This window comes from Myxocyprinus asiaticus, chromosome 35 (assembly GCF_019703515.2).
Source record: "Myxocyprinus asiaticus isolate MX2 ecotype Aquarium Trade chromosome 35, UBuf_Myxa_2, whole genome shotgun sequence".
In the NCBI taxonomy this organism is placed as follows: Eukaryota; Metazoa; Chordata; class Actinopteri; order Cypriniformes; family Catostomidae; genus Myxocyprinus; species Myxocyprinus asiaticus.
This window is the reverse complement of record NC_059378.1, coordinates 39,366,632-39,383,529: the sequence shown is the minus strand read 5'-3', so window position 1 is coordinate 39,383,529 and position 16,898 is coordinate 39,366,632. Positions and strand designations below refer to the sequence as shown.

At 36.7% G+C, this 16,898-nt stretch overlaps 2 protein-coding genes across 2 annotated transcripts in view; one reads left to right on the top strand and one right to left on the bottom strand.

Moving 5' to 3' along the window:
* aldh4a1 (aldehyde dehydrogenase 4 family, member A1) overlaps positions 1-16,898 on the bottom strand; it is a 398,306-nt gene that overhangs the window by 168,400 nt on the left and 213,008 nt on the right. The window lies entirely within an intron of this gene.
* LOC127426016 (filamin-B) overlaps positions 1-16,898 on the top strand; it is a 122,172-nt gene that overhangs the window by 46,001 nt on the left and 59,273 nt on the right. Inside the window, exons 2-7 of the mRNA XM_051672441.1 lie at positions 2,825-3,073; positions 4,492-4,589; positions 8,189-8,336; positions 12,382-12,575; positions 12,743-12,905; positions 13,361-13,561. Coding sequence (XP_051528401.1) covers positions 2,825-3,073; positions 4,492-4,589; positions 8,189-8,336; positions 12,382-12,575; positions 12,743-12,905; positions 13,361-13,561 — 1,053 coding nt within the window. The remainder of the gene's footprint in view (positions 1-2,824; positions 3,074-4,491; positions 4,590-8,188; positions 8,337-12,381; positions 12,576-12,742; positions 12,906-13,360; positions 13,562-16,898) is intronic.

Genomic DNA, 16,898 nt, shown 5'->3' with positions numbered 1-16,898 from the left:
AATTATTTTCAAAATGCTATAATATAGCTTGCCATCTACTCACTTTCCTGCAACAATAAAAACACAGCTTTGAGAAGTATTCTTTGTATTGAGCCAAGAAGTCAGTGTGTGGCGTTTCGATCTTCTATTGGTCACATGTCTTCGCATCAGTTTGCATGTCAGAGTTCACCAGGTTTCGCAAGACTTGAACTTTTGTGTGCAGTGGAATGCAAAATTCTTTGCATAGGCGAGCATTTTCGGTCTCGCGCGATAGACTTTCCATAGCTTGTTTTGAGTTTGCTTTTTGGTCAAATAGAACATTGACATAATGCCACAATACGTTCCGTTTTCTCATTCACTTGCTCCAAATGCTATTTCCAAAAAGATTACCGTTAAATATATAACTAAGGCCATGTCCACGCTAATATGTTTTTGTTTGAAAATGCATAGATTTCGCTACGTTTACACCGCCTCTCATCCACTCTGGAAAGGCATTTTCCTCCACTTAAGACGGAGCGTTTTGAACAAAATTTTAAATGAATTGGTGTGGATGTGGCCTAAAAATGTTGGTGTGTATTTAAATGTTGGTATATTTAAAGTGTATTGTAAGGTAAAATAAGCAATAGTTTGAAGTGTCAACCTCACCACCATCTCGGACTAATCCTCTTGGACTTTTATAGTTTTTGGCTTTGCTTTTTACTAAATCCTCCCCATTTTTAGTGGGCACGTACTGACTCATTTTAAGGTGTTGTGTGCCACTGATCATTTGCATATTTTTTTATAATTGGATTATGGTAGTTTTTGGACACCTTCATAATCACTGTTTTTAGATGTCTGTTTGGATTTATCCTCCCCTCTTTTGATATCATCCAGTTGGAATGTGTGTCTCTGATGGGGAGAATTTTCAACTGTTGTACTTTATTTTTCAGCTTTCCTCCACCTTCTTAATGTTCTCCTAGCATAAACATTTAAAAACAACCTCTGTGCACGTTATATTATTTGCAACTTTCCAAAACTTGCTGGTATTTATCATTATTCATGAAGCTAGTTTGATTAAGCTCCTGCTGTCAACCTTCATTCAGTAGTTCCCTGAATGTGAACAATCGGCGGTAGTGTTGTTCTATTGTAGAGCTCTTCCCCTCTCACAAGGGGCGTATGGAGATCCCATTAAATGGGATCCTCTGCTTTATCCCTGGAGTCCAGTGCTAATGAATTATGCTCGGCCATGGCTAGCAGTCCAGAGATTCACTAAAGCTTCCATTCCGCCTTTTCCAAGTGCTGCCAGAACATTCCACAAGTCTGGCTCGTTGAACCGATAAAGGCATCAGACTGATAAACATGACCCTGAAGAGAGTGTACCAGGGTTACAAGGTCATTTTTACATTTCAAGCACATACATTCAGCTTTTTCAAAAGCTTACAAGTTAAAATTGGAACATTCTTCAAACTTAAGATAAAATGCTCATACAAATGCTTAAATGAGCATTAAAATGTTTGTGTGCCAAGCACTGATGGTGACTTCCGTTCTTGGGCTAAAACACGCACAGTGCAACAAATACAATAGAAGGCGGATGTCTCGATGCTTTTACATTTATTTATTTTTTATTAATGTCTAAATTGACACAACATCTAAAAAAATAAGCATCATTACTGCAAGAGATACTGAAAAAAACAGCAAGACACAACTCTCAATGAAGCCCGTCTAGCACATGCTTACATAGAAAAAGACGGATGCGTTCAGAGTGAACGGCCACCAGAGGTGGCAGTCTTTGGTGGGTGTCTCTCTGCTTAAGCATTAGGTATGTACATGCAACTATTTAATCAAACACTGGTGCTGCCAGTATTATAAAGCAATAGTCTATGGTAGTACTATGGCACCGGTATATGCTACTGTGCAACATTAAGTTAACATAGAACAGTCTATTAAAGAGGGTCTTTTCTCTTTAAAAAATAGCTAGTACCTGGAAAAGCTACGCTATTTTGAAAACCACTAAGCTACTGTCAAGCTTGTAAAAATTTTGTTAAAGCTGAAGTATGTAACTTTTACTGTGTTAAAATACTCAAATCCCAGCTTAAAATGCAGAGACATCTACGGTATAAGTAAGCCATTTGTCAGCACTATAAAATGTCCTCTGTTTGTTTTAAGCAACCCTTTTATACAAACACAATTACATCGACTTGAGCAGTGGCGTGAGTTGGGGGCGGGACTGTCTCTTTGTTTGACCAATGGCAGACGGGGGCGGATTCAGAATGCTGTTTTTAAAACTAAGTTTATTTTTGCAAATCCGTTTGGTGACTCTAGTAGCGCAGACATTATGTACTTCAGCTTAAAGTCAGTCAGAGTTCTGCTATGGCAAGTCTGAGGCCACATTTGTACTCTGTGAATGATGTAAACTGAATTCAGGCAAATTAAGCTGTGTTTTCTGTCATATTCAGCTCTGATTCTTGCTTTGATCTGCAGTGTGCTAAAGTTCATCTCGCATTATTGTTCTACTGTGAGCAGAGAGGATGTTTGCAGAAGAGCGCTGATAGTACAGGACACTGAGCATGAGTGCGTTTGCATAATGCACCCTCAAACACGCCTGCAGTTTTAAAAACTCAACCAGAGGGCGAGGTCTGGACCGGCCACTTAGAGCTGTTTTGTGAACATGTCCCTTGACAGTGATGTCTCTCGTACTGTTAATAATCACTAACAGCTGTGAAAACTCCTGGAAACATTTCAAGTGTATTAAACCAAATGCTCATTTATCTAATTTTCCTATTAAATGTAATCTTAAAGTGATCGTTCTTCCAAAAATTCACCCAAATATCACACTCCTATTTAACCTCCTCCTTGTATCCAACAGACAGCAAAGCAATTGTGGATGGCAATCTGAAGTTGATTCTGGGTCTGGTATGGACCCTCATTCTCCATTACTCCATCTCCATGCCTGTATGGGAGGATGAAGATGACGAAGAAGCCAAGAAACAGACTCCCAAGCAGAGACTCCTGGGCTGGATCCAGAACAAAGTGCCTGACCTCCCCATCACCAACTTCAGTCAGGACTGGAGGAATGGCAGGGCGCTGGGAGCTCTGGTGGACAGCTGTGCTCCAGGTGAGGGTTTGGAGGTGCTGATGTTTGAGTTATAGGTGAAAGTGTTGGGATGCAAACATTTGTTGTGTTTTTTGGACAGCTAGGTTTGTTTGGTCCATTTTTGTGTAGAGACAGTGAATCTTACACTGCAGAACTGTTTGAAACAACATTAAAGTATCATTGTTACAAATTCAAATGTGAGGAAGGCCTTTTTAGTGCATATTTTAGGATTGGCCCTAACAAACACTCAAAAGACCTAAGCAACCACATTGTTATACCCTAGCAACCATTTAGAAGGCCTTAGCAACCACTCACAAGACCTAAGAAACCACTTACTAATGGCTTCACAACAACCCCAAATACAATAGCGGTCACCTAGCAACCATTCAGAACACTTTAGCAACATCATTGTTATACCCTAGCAACCACTAAGTAAGGCCTTAGTAACCACTCAGTAGAACTTAGCAACCACTTAGTAATGGCTTCACAACAACTCCAAACACCATAGCAACCAGAACACCTAAGCAACGACATTGTTATACCCTAGCACCCATTTAGAAGGCCTTAGCAACCAATCACAAAGCCTAAGCAACCACTTGGTTACGGCCTAGCATCTGCGTAGTTATGCACTAGGAATCACCCTGAACACCTTAGCAAGTATTAAGCAACTGCCTAGTAACCACTCAGAACACTTTAGCAACCACATTGTTATACACTAGCAACCATTTAGAAGACCATAGCAACCACTAAGGTAAGGCCTTAGCAACCACTCATTAGACCATAGCAACCACTTAGCAATGGCTTCAAAACAACCCCAAACACCATAGCAACCACCTATCAACCACATTGTTATACCTTAGCAACCATTTAGAATGCCTTAACAATCACTCAGTAGACCATAGCAACCACTTAGCAATGGCTTCACAACCCCAAATACCATAGCGGTCACCTAGCAACCACTCAGAACACCTTAGCAACATCATTGTTATACCCTAGCAACCATTTAGAAGACCTTAGCAACCACTAAGTAAGGACTTAGCAACCACTCAGTAGACCTTAGCAACCACTTAGTAATGGCTTCATAACAACCCCAATCACCAAAGCAAGCACCTAGCGCCAACTCGGACTTAGCAACCACATAGTTGTGCCCTAGCAACCATCCAGCACACCATAGCAAATGTCTAGTAACCACACAGTACACTTTGTCAACCATCTAATACTGCCGACCACTCAAACTCAGACCTAGAAAATACTGGCAAAGTTGGTGACAATTATTCGATCTACAACATAATTATGGCACCCTCATAAATGTATACATCTATTATACTTCTATTATAAATGTATACTTGTATAGTTATAAAATAACTGTTCCATTTGTCATGCTTTTGATGATCTTTATGCATGTACAGTTCTGAAATGTTTTGCCATTTGTTTTTGAGGCCTGTGTCCTGATTGGGAGATCTGGGACTCACAGAAGCCCGTGGAAAATGCCACAGAGGCCATGCAGCTCGCTGACGACTGGCTTGGAATTCCACAGGTGAGCCAGAGATCTATGACCCCTCATTGGCCACGTTTACATGCAACCAAATAATCAGTTTAGAATCCGACTTATCCGGATTGAAAAGCCTGCATTTAAACACAAAAATGATCCGATTGAGCTGGATCCTAATTAAATTTCCATCCGATTGAAGGGGGTGGTGTAGACCTAAAATAATCCGATTAAAATAAAAATAATAGCCATGTAGCTCAATCGTATTCAAAATACCTTGCGCTCATGTGCAGAGATGTGTTGCGTATGTATGTTTATACATGTGCAATGACAAAACGCATTATTAAAGGTATGTGGGCTCACACTGAATATTCTGCAGGGCACATATGTTCTTTCATGACATCACAAAGCAAAAAAGAATTGTCATTCTTAACGGGTGCGGTTACAGCGTTCTGTGTTCCATTGTGTGTACGCGACATCACTCGCTTCCTGATATCGAAACCATTTCTAAAGCATTTCTTTGCCATAGTGACAGTTGATCGTATGTGACAGATTAAGAAAATAAAGGTTAGAATGTTTTACAAGAGATGATGCCAAGTGAACACAGTAAATAGCCTAAACATCCTCCTCAAAATTTATGTTAAATTTACACATGGTTATAGGCTTTGAATAAAAAAAAACTCAAATATCGTTAGACTATTAATAATAATATCTAGGTTTTAGATGTGGGCTATTTATATTGTACAAGAGTAAAACTCTTCTTCTGACAGTTATTTAACACTGTGAGCATCACTTCTCTTGCTGTTTTGAATAGCCTACATTTTTTTTCTTCTTGAATGATTAAATGCTCTGTTCCGCCGTCATTATTGCTTAGTGATATTTGCGTAGCGTCCCGTCCGCAGATGTTGCTTAAAGTCCCTATTATTTTGTTTCCGTTCCACATCTGTAAACTCCTTTTAAGGTCAGCTCTCACCCACCTGTCTTTACTTCATACTCGCATCCAGAGATGCCTGCAGTTAGATTGGAGGAGGAATGGGCATGAGGCAAATACATGGTAAAGTCAGACAGGGTAAATTAGATGCTGCTTCTAATTCTTCGTTTGACAAGTAGAGTGAGTAACATAAGAAGAAAGCTTTTCTGGCCTATTTTTTTTTTTTTTTTTTTTAGATATCTCAACAAATCTAAAACACCTATTACGGACTTTGGTGCCATTCTCACTTTGTCAGCCTTTCTCCGCTTCAGAACGCAACGACTGACGCTCTTCGCATGCACAGAAGTTTTGTTCGGAATACATGTAATGCACATGTTAACAAATATTTGTATCAGATTGCAAAGTTCAGGGGACATATAAACCATACATTTGGAATCTGCAATTGGATTACATTTATTCAGATTGATGAAAATTAGTGCATGTAAACATAGCCATTGAATTAGCATCAGCAACACCATAAAGACACCACAGATATGTCAAGAGTGTTTAAAGGTTCCCAGTACACTGAAAGGTGTTTATGGCATTTTCCTTTTTTCCCATTCATGCAAATAGGCAAATATCAGTGGTAGATAAGAATAAGGGTGGGATCTTTATGAAGTAATAATGTTAATGTATTTATTGTCTGCTAGGTGTGTACTCTGTATGCACAGAGTGGGAAAAATCTACCGGTAAAGGCCACACTGTTTGCCTAAGAGGAGGTAGTCAAATTTTGAAAAGTTAATACAATACTCACCACACCTTAATCACTCCTCAGCAAACACATGTGTGTTCTGTCCCAATCAACAGAAATATAATCCGATTAATCTCCTGCATAATTTTCACTATTGTTTCTTTAAATGAATCAAGTTCAGTTTGGACACCCATGACTCATGTCTTTTCAATAAATTCATTTTAGTTTAAGATCTAAGTGAAGTAGATTCAAAGTCTAAATCTTCATGGGATTGTGGTTCCCCTTATGTGTTTTTTTTTTTCTCAGAAATGTTAAATACTTTTTTGCTTCTAATCAAAGTTTTTAACTGTTGTAATTGAAAAAGGGCACCTCCCTTTGGTGTTCATGGTCATTTTTGACTGGAAGGGTCAGACGTGTAACCCTTTATTTTTTATAGTGATGCCATTTCTTCTTCCCTGAAGTGAGAATAAAATTATGCATTTCTTTTGGGATTTTTGCTATTTTGATCGTATTTACATGTAAATTTCCATTACTATTAATTTGCAGAATTAATTCAGAACCTACACTTCAAGTTGAAACATGAAGAAAATATGAAAATGTGACATAAATTGGAGCCAAATTGCTGCTATCTGGTGAACAAAATATAAATAACATGACTTGAACATGCCATGCCAGTAACAGCTAGTAGATGACTGCAGCCACCTACTATGTAGTCTGTAGCTTGCTGTAACCTAATTTTATATTTTATCACAAGATATGCATTTGGATGCGCATAGACATTTGTCAAAGTTTAGCATTTAAACATTGATTTGAAGTGTCAGTTTTTGCAGTTAATATCATTATGCTTGCAATCAAACCTGACCATGGTGTTACAAAGAAGACTCAGAATAAGCATTTTTCTACCAATAATTTATTTCAAAAATAAAAATGTAATAACTCAAAATAAATGCCTAATAAATCATGAAAATTAACATCAAGAAACAGAAATGAATTGCAAAATTCAGAAAATTCAAGTATAAATCAGAAGAACCAGAATAAACATTTGCTTCTGAAAACAACATAAGACTTGTAATGCCAACAATGACCAAAAGAAGGCTCCACTTGTTGACGCCCTGGTTGTGTAAGTGTGTGAGTGTGTGTGAGTGTTATCGTCTCACCCCTTCATTTCTGAGTGTGGTTAGCATTGTGACTGATTTATTGTTTTTGTTTTTTTATGACAAATGGAAAAAAAAAAAAAAAAGCTCCGTTTTATAGTCTCACCAGTTAATTTATTTGTGTGTGAGTGGGTGTGTATGTTTTGCACTGAGAATGTTTTAGAGTCTCACCCTGTAATTTCTGTCTGTAATTTCTGCATTGTATCTGATTTATTGATTCTATTTGACAGATTTTAAAAAATGCTCTGTTTTTTGGTCTTTCCTATTATTTTCAATGGTCGGTCAATTTTGACCACGAATACCAGAGGTGTGTTTTTTTAAATGACCACTTAGACTTATCAAATCGAGCCCAATTGGCAAATGGAGGAAAAGTCACCAAGTCTTGCACTGTACAGATTAAGGAAACCATTTTTATTAAATGAGGAAAATTTATTTGACTGAATACAATAGGAGGGTTAATGTTGTGATTCACCTTGGAGCTGGTTGATTTGGTTCATGGCTAGAACTCATGTACGAAGGTTTTTATGAAATCCCTAGGGAAAATATGAATGGGGAAAAATACTTCCAGAACCAAGACACTGTTACGCTTTATTACACAGCACTTCATTCTGATTGGTCAGTGGCATAATTCGGCTGTGAAATATTTCTGATTAATGACCATTGTCCTTGGCAACACTGTATAACTGTCCACTTATTCATACCGTAGCTGTGATCTCTCCACGGTCTCTAAAAGTAAGCTAATACAATAGTTATTTTAAAAAAAGTTCTTTTCTGGGCTTGACAGACTGCAGTTGTATGGAAAACACCTTTAACACATTGTCTCTCATTCTAGGTCATCGCTCCTGAGGAAATCATTGACCCCAGTGTGGATGAACAGTCTGTTATGACATATCTGTCACAGTTCCCCAAATCCAAACTGAAGCCTGGCGCGCCACTAAAACCCAAACTCAACCCCAAGAAGGCTCGCGCCTACGGTCCAGGTGAGAGATGCTTTCTCTGCTTTTAGTGTGGTCTTAATAATATGAGTTTTATAAAGGAATCTGTCACATTCAGTGAAACTGATCTACAGTAACTGTGTAGTCCAGTTGTTTTTGTTTACATAGTAACAAGAAGATATCATGCGAGAATTTTTTGAAGTGCCATATCAATAAATCACTCAAATATCTGTGATTCACGGCTCGTTGGAAGTGTCACTCTGGTTTCAGAACATCGTAATTCTCTTGAACCTTGTCTGATTTTTACGGTTTCAACAAAAGCAACTGGGCGTAACGGTCAGAGACTTTCTCTATTAACTGACACGTCAAAGACATATGTGGGGCAGTGTTGTTATTGTAAAAAAACTAAATGCAAACATTTTTTATTAACTGAAATAAAAGTAAAACCTAATGTAATTGGAAAAATTGAAAAAAATTGTGACTTTTCATGAAATTAAATAATGACCACAAATACATTTTAGGTTTTGTTTTTAATACAAGATTTTTTTTTAATAACATTTGAAACAGCAACAGTTATAAATGTAATTTGGATAAATGTGATTACCGCATTAAATCTATCAGGATCAAACAAATCTGAATATCTCAGTTAACATTTACCTTTGGTAGCTATAAAAATACGACTAATTACAACTAATTTGAGAAATTTATAATATTTTGAAAAACTAAACTTAAACTAGAAAATACCTGATGAAAACTAAACAAAAACTAACAATCACAGTGAACTGAACTAAAAGACACCTGACTTGAAAGTGCTCATGAAGTCTTCTGCTTTGTGTGAAGGGGCAAATGTACTCAAAATTAAATAAATATTAAAATAAAACATTAAATACATAATGAAATCATTAATGGAGATAGGCAGATAATTGGTTTGACCGATATTTTTAACCGATATTTACACTTTTCCCCTTAATTGGTTATCATTTCTTTTAATATCAGGTTTACCGATAAAGTTAGACACAAGACATTACATTTTAAATATTAAGTGAGGGGCTTTGAACAATTATTTAAACTAGAGCCGTCAATTTAAAACATTAATTCAATGTGACTATTATATACAAAATAAAGCGTTAAATTAATGCAATTAATATCAGACAGAATATTCTTCTGTCTGAGCAATCCAAGAATTGAGTACCACCTGTTTTCTTTAGGGGGCAGTAAGCGAAACTCTCTGTATAGGCAATGCGCAATCTTATACAGACAGAGAACAAACCACACTTACCGAGAGCAGACGAATTCAATTGCAAAATGGATTGCTGTGAACTGTAGTCCAATGATAGGTTTATGTTCAATAATATGCAAATAAACAATATATTGCTTTCTAAAGCCACTTTTTGTATTGTCTTTTTTTTTTAATGTGTCACTTGTGTGACAAAATAATGTAATGCATTTTAATATCTGTATTTTTATTTCTATAATACATTATATATACATTTTATAATTATTTAAATATAACTATTTATAATTAATCATTATATATATTATTGTCATTTGAGGGGCTTTCTCAGCAAATATTTATGCATGCGAGTAATTGCGACAGCATACCAAAAGATGTAATTGATTGACAGCCCTAATTTAAACTAAAACTAGTTAAATTAATTATTTGTAGACTGTATGCAAAGTTAGTTTTGTAAAGCAGTTCACTTTAGAGGTTAGTGACAAACGATTAAGTTGTTATTTAGCCTAAAAGCAAAAATAAAACGAGTATAATATCGGTTATTGGACAAATAATCAGTATTGTATTGATCTTTAAAAACCAATATTGGTCCATCACTAATTGTTAATCTATTAAAATCATTCATCATTAAATCACTAAATAAATCACTAAATGTACCTTGTATTTAATTTTAGCACTAGTTTGCATCTATTTTATTTTAGGATCATATTTAGGTTTACTTTTTTTTTTTTTTTTATTATTATTTATTTAAAAATTAGCTTCATGTCGTTTAATATTCAGGGTTATTGGCACGTCACTCTGCAACTATTTATTTAAATATTTATTACATTATTTAATTGAAGATTTTTGGCCCTCCTATAGCATTGACCTTTTGGGTCTGGTCATATAAATGAGTGCTGTGAAAATACAAAATTCCCCTAGGTTAAGGATTGATGTATAGTGTGAAAATGTGCCTGTTACCTGTTATAAATTTGGCTAAATCAGTAAAACTAGTAGCTAATGAGTTTAAATTATGACTCCCACTCCAGAAGTGACCTGTGCAAATGTTCCGTGACTGAATGCTATAATTAACTAATTCCTGGTTGGGTTGTGACATCTGCAGTCTTTGGGAAATCTTCACCAGGGTGCCGACTCTACAAAGCCGAAAGTCAGGATAATTTAAGGTTCAGAATAAAAGCGTCACAATTATGTTTCCATTTAAGGGATTATCTCCTCTCTGAAAGTACTACACAAATATACAAACTCATTTAAATTACAACAAAGTCACCCTTGTTTCTACAATCATGTGCGTTCCCGGTGTACTGTGTAGAGCTTTTGTTTTCAGTAGCAAATTGAATAACTGGTTGGAAATAATGTGTTTTATGAGTCTGGAGGTTTGCATGTGGTTTTGTGGGTCGTTGTTTGTGGGTTTCTATGTGCATGTAGGATTTGCCTCAGCTGTAAAACAAAAGGGAATGTCTTTCCACTGCTAGGTTTACCAAATTCCACATGCTTGTGCTGCAGTTCAGGTTACCTTGTTTTATGAAAATGCAAGTTTGCAATGGCCACTTTAGTGTCGGACAGATGTCCTACTCGGTGTTGCATTTTGTTTTACGCTTAAGTTATCCAATCATGTTTGACCGATATGCTGATGCCAATATTTAGAGAGCAGGGTGGTTGATGGCCAATATATAACACAGTGGGGTTTAAAAGTCTGAATCCTGGAATTCAAACTTTAAATTAAACCTTGAAATAAAGATTTAGGATTTTGAAAAATTTGAAACAAAGAAACATTGTGATGTAAAACTAATAAAAAATATTAAATAAAAATATAAAAGATAAATTAGAAAATTAATTAGAAAAAATTATAAAGACAAGTATTTTTACAAGTCAACTTAATTTTGAACCCCACTACACACAATTTAATGTATTGAATGCAACAAGAACACCAAAGAAAACACCAAAAAAAAAAATACACTTTTATTAGCCGGTAATCTTAACATGGCTAATCCAATTAATCTCTCTGGCCAATAAAATGAACTTTCTACAAGATAAACTCTTGAGCACAGCCATCATTGCTTTTCTGAGTGGCAATGCTACATTTTTACCAGCGCTCTTGCGTGCAGCACTTAAAACAAGGGGCCCTTAAGTGGTAACCAAAATCAAGATTTATAGCTAGGAGGTTTTTAAGAGGCTGAAGTTGTTTGTTCAGTGCATGGAAAGGGGTTTGCTGCTTGCTTATAGTTTCCTGAGCTTAGTATTTATTCTGTATATACTTGCCCTGTCCATAGCATGCATCTAAAGTACTGCAATAAATACATATTTTTACATCAGTCTTATAAACATTGAGGGACTTTGAGTCTGGACGAGACACAAAGATTTCAGAGGCAGAGTTTTAAAAAAATGTTGGCAATATTCTCAAGACTATGGATTCAACACCTGTCGGATCTGTTTGGGGCTAAAATTAAAACAATGCATGGAAATGTTAGCTGAAATAAACTTGTCCCGTGTCCCGATTCACCATGTTTGACGTTGTTTTACATGGAATACCTGTGACAACATACTGTATTTTTTAGTGTTACTCTGCAAAGGCTGACTTTATATTTAGTGGGATTTATGCTTAAAACTAAAAAATATCTATATGTTTAATAGATTATATAAACCTTGCTACTAATTTTGTTAGATTTTCTTGAAAACAAGATTTGCTTCTCAAGTACATGTATTTTGTTTAAGGATTTAAATGAGACACAAATGTCATTTTTATTTTCGTTGCAGTGCAGTCAGGGATTTACAATGGCCATGTTACTTTTCTTATCACATTCCAAGTTACGGAAAAGCGATTTTCAGAGGCTGTTCTTTCATCCATCGTGTTTGCAGGTATTGAGCCAACGGGCAACAGAGTGATGCGTCCCGCTGTGTTTACGGTGGACACCTTCAGTGCAGGTCAAGGGCAGGTCACCGTCTACGTTGAAGACCCTGAGGGTCGCAGAGAAGAGGTCAAACCTGTGCTGAATGAAAGCAAGAAGACATACAGTGTGACCTACATCCCTCAGGTCATGGGACCTCACAGGGTCAGGATGAATCACAATCTTTCATTGGAACCTGAAATATACAGCATTTAATTATAATTGGCATATAGGCATATAAATGTAAATACAATTGGTGTATTATGTGTAAACATAAACATGATTTTTTCCTGTGAAATATAGGGTTGTGGTGTTTTGTGTGCATTCTGCAGGTGACCGTACTTTTTGCTGGACAACAAATCCCAAAGAGTCCATTTGAAGTGAATGTGGACAAAGCGCAGGGTGATCCCACTAAAGTCACAGCTAAAGGACCTGGACTGGAACCACTGGGCAACATTGCCAACAAACCAACCTTCTTTGACATCTACACAGCAGGTGTGAACAAATTTTAAACACTCTCAAAGCTTGCCTGATTAAAACAAAAGATGGTTTTGAAATCCGTTTCATAGTTTCTGATGTGTCTAAAAGTCCCCTAGAGTTTTGAAGACCCCCAAAGTGTCTCGAAGACCCCCATTGTTTTTAAGGTCCCCAGAGTTTTGAAAGCCCCTAAAGTCTTGAAGTGTCTTGAAGGCCCCCAATTATTTTTTATTTTTTTTTTAAGTGCCCCAGAGATCTGAAGGGCTTTTAAAGTCTCAAAGGCCTCCAAAGTCTCTCAAAGGCCCCCATTTTTTTTTTTTTTAAGGTCCCCAGAGTTTTTAAAAGCCCCTAAAATCTCAAAGGCCTCAAGTGTCTTGAAGGCCCCCATTTTTTTGAAGGCTCGCAAAGTCTTATCGGCCACCAAAGTTTTGACGGCCTCAAGTTTGGAACTTTCTTCTCTCTTCATTATACAGGAGCCGGAGTGGGTGAAGTGACAGCCGTCATTAAAGACCCTCAGGGTAAGAGCAACACTGTGGAGGTCATCATGGAAGACAAGGGGGAAAACGTCTTCCATTGCACCTACAAACCTGTGCAGGCAGGTCCCCACAACATCAACATAACATTTGGAGGAATTGCCATTCCCAAGAGCCCCTTCACCGTCAACATCGGCCCAGGTACCTTACCCAATGAAATATAGAATGTTCTCATTAATAAGAGTCCTCTTTCTAAGCTTGCAATTGGTCAAATGTGGAATTAGTAGCAGTAATTGGAACACTTTATCAAGACTTTTTGTCTTGATTAATGTGCTTTGGTTAGAATTGGAACTAGGAAAGTCGCATCGAGTCCGACACTGCACTCGTACTTGTAAAAATGCTGATACCAAAAACTGATACCATCTAACGCACAATTTGTACTTTCAACTTTGAGCACAAATTGAAATCGCAATATGTTCTAGTTTGATTATGAAACCGCAAAGGCTCCAATTTAATGAGATAAATACTGTATATAGTTTGCATGTGCTGCACGTTTCAAAGTGACTGTGTGATGTCATACACTGAAAACACCTCATCTTAAAAATCACGTGCACTCTGTTTTTAGCAGATGACAGAGAGCAGAGCACTCATTCTATCTACAGCACGTGGCACATACAGACTACCTATTTAATTAAATCAGTGTTTGTTTGTGGTTTTTAGATTTTTTTTACTTTTTTGATTGTCTTTTCAGTGACAGTTAATAGTTAAAAAAAAAAAAAAAAAAAAAATGGTAAATAAAATAGTAAACACACCGTCCTCAAATCATCAGTCTCACAGTATTGTATTTGAAAAGGCAACATTACAAAAAAAATACAAATAAAACACCACAAAGCAGGTATCGGCATGTACAGAAAAGGAAGTATGGGTATTCGTACTTGTGTTCCAAAAAACTAGGACATCCCTATTTGGAATGTTAAATGAATTATTGTGTTAAGTCAGCAGATTTTATCAGAGAATCGACAGCAGCTCGTGTGTGGATTGCCTCATACAGTTGGATATTATTGTTCTTTCTGGACTAATAGAGAAAGACTTGGGTAATTGCATGTAGTTATTGGGTCTGCAGTGCCTTTACACTTTCTATAAAAGCTGTGTAGATGTAGCCACAGTTCGCCAGCACGCTCGTTTGTGGCATGTGTGGTGCTGCCAGCTCCTTTAAATCTGGCCCATGGTGTCGTTAAGGTCAGGCTTCATTTCCACCCCCTGGTTTTAAGTTTTTAGGCTATTTTCTAATACTGTTAAATCTGCCGTTTGTGCTTAGTGCATGTGAATGGCACAAAGCTCATCTAATACTCAAATGAAGGGGTTTTATACACGCACTGTATCTTGTTGTTTGCTTTTGTTGTGTTTTGGTAAGAAAGGAATGGTATGGTAGTTGTAATGAATTGAAAAATTCTAGTTCTCGTTTCGATTCAGATTCCACCTAATGATTCTATTTACATTTCTTGAAGTACTAGAATAGTTCATTTAGAGTTGGACATGAAAGTAAAACCGCTCCAACCGATTCACTCTGTGATTCAAACCGATAACTCAAGGATTTAGACTGTTTTTGAGAACGACCAATTTATTAATGAGTGATTCGTTTGTGAACTGAACTACACTGGTCATGCTATATGTTGGTTTTTGCGTGCAACCAGTGAGGACAATGCAATTGAAAGAGAACCCATCGACTACTTGCCACCTGACACAACTTTTGTCTATTCTGTGCATGCACACTCATACGTGTGTGTGTGCATTGTGTAATGACCCGTTCTAGCACCATATCTGTGTGTGTGTCACTGAACATGTTGTACTGCTGAACAGATTTAAAAAAAAAAAAAAAGCTTGTAAAACACCAAATTCCTTTTCTGTGATGCAACTTTTCCCAACCAGGTAGCATGCAACAATTCTGTTTTAACATTTGGACTTTAATTTATTTTCCTGTGTAGTTAAACACATGCTGGTTATTTAACAGGCTTGTTTTTACAATCTGACGTATTTTTACTGTTCAAAATGAAAAGGTGAACATATTGATGAATCTTCTGAACTGGATTACATCATTTCTCCCAGTGGTTTAAAACTAACAACATGATTTGCATTGACACATAGTCTCCTGTTGAATACATCAGCATTTTAAATAAATGCATTTGAGTAGTCCTAGATAAAAAAGATGGAAAATTCTCTCAACGAAAAGGTATTGGGGCAAGTCATGTGTTTTTAATTGTATAAATTCATACACTGGTATTAATTGCAATATACAGTGCTTTTGATATTTTCGTACTTTACCTTTTAGATTTTTTTCCATTTCATTTTTTTGTTTCTTTATAAAAATAAAAAGCTGTTTAATGGCATATTTCATAGTGACAACTTGCCCCATCACACTGTATACTAAATGTTTACACACAAAGTGTATCTTTCTTTCCTGGTCAGTAACAGTGAAGAGGTTCAATAGCTTTTTTTGTATTGAAGACTTGTGTCTATACAGAGATTGACTTGTAATAATAAATCTATATTGAGAACTTTTCACTGGACAACTAGCCCCAATCGCCTCATATATATTTCTTCTTTTCTCTTAAACTAACAGGTTGTGGTTTGTAAGGCCAGTAGCTTTAGTGCTAGCACTGGATTAATATTTATCACTGTTGCTGTTAATTTTTTATTTTTAAAGCAAATATGATGGGCAAGTTTTGATGAGCGCAACCTCAGAAATCAACCACATGCGCCATTAAACCAGAATGAGACCCAAAGGAAAACGACTTATGCGTTTTAACCACTATTTTTAACTTTTACAGCATGAGGTAGTTTTATTTCAGGACATTTCACAAACAAAGTGCTTCATAAATCCATTATATCATTTAAATAAAGATATTTCCTTCAAAAATGGCATTCAGAATTTGCAAGTGCTCTTACACATTGAGCTGTGGTGCTCATCAGGAGAGACGAGTTCGAATGCGGCTCGCAATATTTTCCAATCGTATAGATCTCAACTGTGCTCAAGGTGTTAAAAAGGCCTAAAATTAATTTGAAATACAAAAACTAGGCACCAAGGTAGATGCATCTTTTGCAGCGTCTTTGGAAGATCAATTTTGTTCCACTTTTTCAGTTAATTTGAACAAATGACTATTTTGATCCCCACTTGTATTTTGCGTGTATTTTTAGAGTTTAGTGTGTGATGTCATCATACAGGAGGTTATATTTGTGTCTCAGACGGTTCGTTTTGATGGAAGTCATTTTGTCAAGATTCCAGGCGTTTCGTTATGCTCCAGGTGAATGAAGCTCTGTGTGCTGAATGACACAGGGCCGCACAACTCCACCCTGATGGGCCCCGCACATCTGAACCTAATGTGAGTGTCCCTCTGCGTCAGGGATGCTATTACGCTAGATGTGGGTTTTGGCTTGTGCACTGTGGACATAATTCTGATGTTCTTGAAGTGTTGGAGCACTCTGTTGCATAATAGTAGAGCAATAATAGAGTGTTTAATTGCAGGTGTGGTGTTACAGC